The sequence below is a fragment of the Fulmarus glacialis genome, unplaced genomic scaffold (assembly GCF_000690835.1).
Source record: "Fulmarus glacialis isolate BGI_N327 unplaced genomic scaffold, ASM69083v1 scaffold15179, whole genome shotgun sequence".
Classification (NCBI taxonomy): Eukaryota; Metazoa; Chordata; class Aves; order Procellariiformes; family Procellariidae; genus Fulmarus; species Fulmarus glacialis.
The window spans coordinates 22760-30834 of NW_009233995.1; the positions used below are offsets into that span (position 1 = coordinate 22760).

Below are 8075 nucleotides of genomic sequence, written 5' to 3' on the forward strand. Positions count from 1 at the left end.
AGTTGACAGATGAATCAGCAGCACCGTGAGGCCTTGAAATAAGACATGGTGTTTACTGGCCAGAGTGTGCACTTAACGTTAAGATTTAAGGCTAGGAACTGCAAAATTTGTGTTATTTGACATTGTCTCTTCTTGAACAAGACTCAATCTCAGTTTTTCCAGTCTTTAACACAAAGGATAGTCCTTCCCTGACAGTAACACCAAGAGGATTAACTCCTGCAGTTTAGTACAAGGGCCTTGCACCACAAAAAGCCTACTTTATTTTAGCATGGTCTGCAAGTACCTACCTTGGAAAGTACTTGCGGTAGGTATTCTGGTCGGTAAGTGACAAATGGGAAGAGAGCAGAGACATTGGTTAGCACACAGGACAGGATGAGAGGATCCTTTGTTTCAAAATTAAGGACAAGTTGCAGCAGATCTATGCCATCATTCACTGGGATTTCCTACAGAGGCAGGAAAGGGAAAGCAGAAAGAAAGAAAAAAGGAGGCAACACTCAGTACTTCAGCCTGTGGCACACATCCTACAACTCCTAGAGCTAGGCCATGAGCTGCTGCTATCATATCAGGCCTCTCAGCTGAACACAGCTCTTCTCAAACCAGAAAGAAAACCAGTAGAAACCTCAGTTTAGCTGTGTGCTATGTGCACTTGCTGAGAGAAAAAGAACAGCAGCATTGCCATTGTTGTTAGGACAGTCTTGAGATGTCAATCTGTTGATTGAGAGGCTTGCGCCTCTGGGAAAGGAAATTTTCCTCTCTCTCAGTTTGGCTCCCAATTCTCCTCTTGGCTCTGTCCAATAGATTCCACGCTTAACCAACTATACCAACCCATATAATTATTTTACTGTGATTAGAATGATGAACTAAAGTGCATGAGCAGCCTAACCTGATAAAAAGAAAATCAAGTCAGTCTACATCAGACTGAGAAAAAAATGCTTTCCTTCTGATTTGCATGCTGAACAAAAAGCAGAGGGAAATTGCTTCTGATCTTCTACTCTCTTGAGCATGAGTTTCTTTCATTTAGTTAAAAGTTAAAAATAAAATAAAATAAAATAAAAAATCTAATCCGGGGATGATTAAAAAGAATAAACTTAGGAAATTTCCACGTAAGCAGTCCTCTTCTCCTCTAGCAAGGCACTATGTCAAAGCATGCCACCTGAGCGCTCTCCTGTGACTTCTCATGGCATAGCGTCCAGAACCAAGACATGCCTGACAGAGTAAGCCAGTATGAGTTTGGTCCCATCTAAAGAAGGGTCACTACTCCCCATGAGACTCACTCACCAAACAATCTGGGTTTTTGCATGGAGGTAACCTCTTACCACGAACTTTTCAAGGACAACATAGCTGAAAAAACCCACTCATGTCAACCCAGGAGAGCAGGCAAGAGCATCTGGTACACATACGTCTTTATCCAGGGTTCGAAACATCTGGCTGATGACGCTCTCTGAGAAGAAGGTCATGGCATCCCACTGCACAAAGGATGGAGAGAAGACGGAGCAGAGACCTTCGCCTGTCTTAGCTGAAAGGAAGAGAACACTGGAGCTCTCACCATGCTCCTCCCCGCATGCACACCACCAGGCTGATAATCAGCTCCCGCGCTGCAACGTCTTAGCACTCACAAGTATTTTGGTCACACAGCTCTCCCTGCAGATGCCTGGCAGGGATGCACTGGGAGCAATTAAGTACTCCCGTGTAATTTGCCTCATTCAAGTGAAGGCTCCTGAGACGTAAGTCTGACCTTTGAGATACTATAGGGAGCAACACCAACAAATCACAGAAGGGAAGAGGAAATGAGGGAGACCATATGCCGAGACTCAGCACTGCAAGCAAGACTGCCCTCGGTGTGACTTTGCAGAGCACCAAGTGGCCTTCCTTCACAGGAGGAAAGCAAGGTGACTGACAGAGGGATTTGCCAGACAGGCAGAACTTCCCTGGACAAAAATAGTATGTTACGGAGATAACAAGGCCCAAATAATTGTAAAATTGTATCAGAGGGACAGCTACATCTGTTTTGCAGAGAGATTTGCGGGAGGGAAAGGAGGAGCCAGAGACTTTACATTAGCTATTCCATAGATAGACTGCAAAGGGTTAAATTTGGGGTGGGGTGGGTTTGATTTGATTTTGCTTTTAACTTGCAAAGACCTTAAAAGCCTGAAAGCCTAGTGTTGAGTCTTGACTCCCCCTTAAAAAAAAGAAAAAGAAAAAAAAGGCAAAGAAGTTTTTTCTTGGCTTGAATTAAAAAAACAAATCCTGTATCCCTATTTTTTTCAGGTAACTTACAGTTCATGGGTCCAGTATCAACAGGAGCTGTGAGCTGGTACTTCAGCCATTCACCAGCCATTTGGAAGCCAGTTCGAGGGTCCAGACGACAAGCCATCCTCATCACCTCTCCTTGCTGGGCTCGGAAAGCTGCAGTGGAAAATCAGACACCATGCAACAAGCTGATGCTACAAATGCTCCCTTCCCCAAAGCTCACCTGCAGCTTTGCAGACCTGGGAACATTACGGACTGTTGCTCTGGCAATAGCTGTGTATAAGCTCAGATATACAATCAGTAAACTAGGTGTAACAGGATGGGCAATTTTTGGAAGTGATTTAAATGGACGAAAAAATGATGGATTAACATAAAAGTACTGCAATTAAAATGCAGTATGAATTATGAAAATCGACGCTAAACCCACATTTACTACAATTAAGCCTCTATTTTTAATTTAAAAAATTCTTCAAACTATACATGTTTGCTGCTTACAAACCACCTTGAGATACTAGACAGAAAACCAGCATTAGATAACTACCACTTCCTTCAGCTAAACACTCTTTTTCAAGATTATTCAACTTAACCCAGTTCAGATTCTAGGCTGACAAGCCAATGCGAACTCAAAAAACCCAAAGAAGTCTTGTTTTCAATTTCAAAGATATGAAAAGCAAAGTACAGAACAGGAATTTCCTTTGTTCCAAAATATTCCAGTACATGACCACACAAAAGAATCAGCTCTGCTGACTACAGATGCAACTTGCACTGTTTAAAAAAGTTGTTTTATCAAGTAATTTTATTTTGTGTTTCACATCAGTTTTATTTTCTTGTATATGTAATAACTTCAATATCATTTAACTCCCTAAAACTACTTCAAATTCTGGCTTTATGCATTTAGCTACTCTTTTTGATTTCCACCCAAATAGATTTATTACAATAAGTAAAAATATAAACTATCTAATAAGCAGGAAAAAAATGCAACACTTACATTCTTACTTTTTACACTTATGTTTGAAGATTTTAAGTAATTTATTAAGTATATCCTCCCAGCCACCAAGTGAGTACCAAACTATACCAGCCAGTGAGAACCAATCTCGGTTTTGGGAAGTAAAATACAAAAAGAAAGAAAAAAAAAAAACAACCTATTAATACCCAGGGTTCCCCATTTGCTGGTTTAAGATCATGATTAAATTTGGCTATTTTAATTGCTCAACTCTAGCTATTGGTACTGAACCAGCAGCTTCTTAGCAGGGCCAAGACAGATTTTCTTTCTGGAATGACATTTAACGTCTTTTGTAAGCTGCCTTCCTCTCCTAACCTGAGCAGGACTCCAGGCTGTTTCATTTCCTCCTCTAGGTGACCAAGAGGCACATTTTCTTTGACGCTAGGTAGCAAATTCTCCTAGGCCACTGACCTGGCCAGCAAGCAAAATAATATCAAAGAGTAAGTAAAATGAAACGCCTGAGCTGCCACAGGAAAATCCTAAATTAATTCTACTCCAAGATCCAGGCTGAAAGAGTCAAGACACAAATGGAAGCTGCCAATCCAACATGGTAGGCCACAAGCTCAGCCAGGAACTGAAAGTAAGAGGAAAAATACAGACAACCGCTTCCACACAGGGTGATGGCAACTTACAGTTGAAGAAGGCATTGAAGTCCTCATCACTGTCAAAATCAAAGCGGGAGTATTCACAACTAGCACTGTCTGTTTTAGAGGGAAAGCCCACCTGGAGACAGAGCGGACAAGGTCAGGAAGGAAGAGAAGTCACCCATCACAGCTAATACCAGCTTCAAGGAGATGAAGACTGAAGGCAAGGAACAGACTGTTAAATGCTGAAAGCGAGCTGTTTGCTCAGCGGCCTGGATATCGTGTCTGTGGCAGACACAATAAAAATGTAGTTTCTCCCCCACGATCTACAGGCCATATTCACCTAGGCACCTTCTCACATCTATCTGGTCACAGTTCCCACATACCTTCACTAGGTTGGTCATAGATGCACGGAGATACTTGGGAATCATAGCCAGCAACAAGGGGTCACGACACAGAACTTCATGCCGAAAGAGGGCTCCCCACGTGATCTGGGTGGAAGAGCGCAGAAACTGGGAGGAGAAGAGGGAAAAGAGGGGAACAGAGAAGGATTTCAGCGCTGGAATCTCCACTGCTAACATTAAGAGTTGCTATCAGAAAGCAATAGCAAGTTACACTGACTATTCGATTGAGTCCAAGGCACTTTGCAGGCTCAACCCAAACTTCCAGAACGCCAAAAATCTTTAAGTAAATAATAGGGCTGATTGCAAATTCTGCACTTTCTACTCAGCACCTCTGTGTCAGGCACTGTTCCTAGTGGAGTGGTAATGGAGGAGAAACCACTCTGCCTTCCAGGTCTTCAGCTGAAATGGAGAGCCTGGAAAGCAGTATTTGGCAGCTTTCTGCAGTCTTCTATAGGTTAGTTTAATTATGCGTTCACACATTCTTACATAGACATACACGAGACTTTCAGCCCTTTACATACCTGGCTGGGATGGGTTGTGAAAGCTAAAAATGAGTCAAGGTATTTTCCAAAGTTGGTTGGCGTTTCAACATCAGAATCTGAGCCCTATTAGGAAGACAAACAATTTCAGACAAAATACTAACTATATGTCACGCTGGGCTCATTAAGTGGTATGTCTCTCGGTAAAGTAGGAGCGCTACATCCAAGGCCACAGACTGTAAAGGAGCAGAAAGAAAAACACTGAACAACTGTGATTTTTTCTGAAAGCAGTACAGCCTGAGTAGCAGCAAGTTCTGCTGACAGCCTGGGAGTGCTGGAGACAGCACCACCCTCATTCAAGAGAAAAGGGTGACTTCTCAGACACTGGAATTCCATTAAAACCAAATTCATAACCACTGGTGCTGCTGCATGAGTCACAATTTTACTTCTGTTGGGTCAAGCCCACCCAGCAGTACCGAGGTGGATGCAATTCTCAACTGCAGAATTTCACAAGCAAATACACCCAGATGACTTCACTTCCATTCCTCCAAATGTTTCCTGCATTTAACATATGGGCATCTCTTATCAGTAACTTTCTGGGAAGTTTGTCAGGAAAATAAGTTTTACCCAGAGCCATAAATTCAAGGTTTTGCTGCTCCTCACTAACTATATGACCTGGTGCCCTCAAGATCCCTGTTCTGGAGCTGTACAGCCCGGTGCTGCCTCTCTCGAGTGAATCTGAATGAGAGGACTCAAATCCCCATTTCATTACTTCATTACAGACTAACAGCTCCCACTGCCTAACAGCAAGTGAAGTCACTGAAAGTGGTAAGACACTCTTTGTTTGCTGTCCGTTCTTTTTAAGGATAAATTCTCAAAAGGTTTTTTTTCTTTCCCTCCCTGTGAGAATTTACTCTGCTCTATCACTTGCACACGCTGGCTGCTTCAGTCTTCCCACGAACAGCATTTCTCAACAGGCCTGCCTTCCTTACTGTAAAAGCACTGTGCTGAATGGAGGGAGCAAGAATTCAGCAGCCAGCATGGCATGCAAAGTATCATTCATCTCAACATTGACACAAAGCATCGGAAAGATGAACAGCAGGAACAAAACCTGTTTCTTCTTTCAGCTTGAGAGAACCTTGGTAGAAGAACGAACAGGTATACTCTTTGAGTTATTTTTAATAGGGAAAATGAAAAGGCTTCCAGCATAGCAGTAAACTTGACTAATTTTCGATAAAGCTTCAGCATTTTACAGAGGTTATAGGAGATGATTCTTGATGACAGCAGAGGCCTGGAATCAGTTAGGGTCCCCCCATTCTACATTCCTATGACTTGGCAGGATACAGTTATCCCACTTGCAAGCAGAGCCATTTTCTGCCTCTATCAAATGCATGGAGAGAACTCTACGGCTATCCAACGTGCAAAGAGAACCCTGGTCCTACCTTATCTCAGAGTTGCCTCACCCCCAGCCCTAAAAACTAGCCTTGCCAGGGTTGCTGCTGGTATTAGTAGAGACTTACTAGCAACGCACATAGCTGGCTGCCCAATGCGCACAAAACTTGGCAAAGTCTCTTCAAGAAAACATAGTGCTTCTCCATCAGGCCTTCTCCATCTGCTGTCCTGGGAATGAGGGGAAGGGGAAAAACAGGATCACCGTTACTCACGCTGTAGGTAACAGGCACGTTGCTATCTATCTTGTAGATAAAAAGAGGACTAGAGCAATTTTGATTTTATTGCAGTGGGATTTTCTTTGCTATTATCAAGAAGCACTGCTTTATTGGCATTCAAAAGCTCTGAAATTGCCTCTATGAAAGAGTCCCTCCTGATCAGTTTCAGGCTAAAAGAGAAAGCTGGGGAAGCTGTGATATTTACACCGTGTCCTTCAATTATGGGATTTGAAAAAACTTGCAGTTTTTCAAGTTTTGCAAAAGAAATGGTGGTTTTGTTCTCTCCTAACCCAGTCCCAGCTTCCTGCAGTTAAGCAGCAATACCTTTAATCACATCTACAAAGCCATTGGTATGCAGTTCTGTGTGACATTACAGCAGCAGGATGGTACTCACTGGGCAGCAGAAAGAATGTAGTGCATGGCAACGTCTCCAAACAAGACCATCAGAGGCTTCCGATCCTCCAGCTTACCCTATGTGTAAAATACACCAAATGCCTCAATTAGAACATAACTATTTATTCCCATCTACATAACTATTTATTCCCACCTGCAAGTGAAATTAGGAGATCCCCAGTTGTCCTTCCATCTGGGGAGGGGCTTACAGTCCACAAATTATTTCAGTAAAAACTTGCCAAAAAATCTAAGGTATTCCTGATCTCAAGAAATTTCCCCAAGCAATCTCACCACCGAAAAACCGATCCTGAGACTTTAACTCTTCTTCACGGCAGACCGGGCTAGTTACTTAAAGGCAGCTGATAAACACTCAGCCTTGACAGTAAGCTGCTCGTGAACGTATGTGTCAAATCACCTGTTTAGATCCCGCTGTCATTTCTCTGAGCTGCCAGATGACACAGCTAGTGTCATATTTCCCACTTCACAATTACAGAAAGTGGGGGGAAAAAAAGCCAATGGGGATCTCCAACTTCAAAACTGCGAGGAGAGGCGAGCACAGAAGTTGGAGAGGGTTCCAACAGCTGCTGTATGTATTGTGCTGGCGTGACATTCACACTAAATATCATTAATATAAGCAGCCATTGAATTTTGTTTCTTAAATAAAAAGGCAAAGATACCATTGCTCAATCTGAAGAATTATATAGGAGAATAGGAGGAAAACAAAGGTGGTGTGGGGTTTAATCCAGCAGGCAGCTAAACACCACACAGCCGCTCGCTCACTTCCCGCCCACAGTGGGATGGGAGAGAGAATCGGAAAAAAAGTAAAATTTGTGGATTGAGATAAAGACAGTTTAACAGAACAGAAAAGGAAGGGAAAATGATGACAATGATGACAATGATGATAGAATATACAAAATAAGTGATGGACAATGCAATTGTCCCAATTGCTCACCACCCACCAACCGATGCCCAGCCAGCCCCCGAGCAGCAATCGCTGCCCCCCAACCAACTCCCCCCAGCTTATATACTGAGCATGATGTCATATGGTATGGAATACCCCGTTGGCCAGTTGGGTTAGCTGTCCTGGCTGTGCCCCCTCGCAGCTTCTTGTGCACCTGGCAGAGCATGGGAAGCTGAAAAGTCCTTGACTATGTAAACACTACTTAGCAACAACTAAAACATCAGTGTGTTATCAACGTTATTCTCATCCTAAATCCAAAACACGGCACTATACCAGCTACTAGGAAGAAAATTAACTCTATCCCAGCCAAAACCAGGACAAAAGGGAAGCCAGA

At 43.0% G+C, this 8075-nt stretch overlaps 1 protein-coding gene across 1 annotated transcript in view; it reads right to left on the reverse strand.

Moving 5' to 3' along the window:
* The window catches only part of XPO5 (exportin 5), a gene marked incomplete at its 5' end in the record, with an annotated part of 30313 nt that overhangs the window by 17664 nt on the left and 4574 nt on the right, over positions 1-8075 (reverse strand). Inside the window, 8 exons of the mRNA XM_009585515.1 lie at positions 288-443; positions 1401-1516; positions 2278-2406; positions 3886-3976; positions 4224-4349; positions 4763-4846; positions 6241-6340; positions 6782-6858. Coding sequence (XP_009583810.1) covers positions 288-443; positions 1401-1516; positions 2278-2406; positions 3886-3976; positions 4224-4349; positions 4763-4846; positions 6241-6340; positions 6782-6858 — 879 coding nt within the window. The remainder of the gene's footprint in view (positions 1-287; positions 444-1400; positions 1517-2277; positions 2407-3885; positions 3977-4223; positions 4350-4762; positions 4847-6240; positions 6341-6781; positions 6859-8075) is intronic.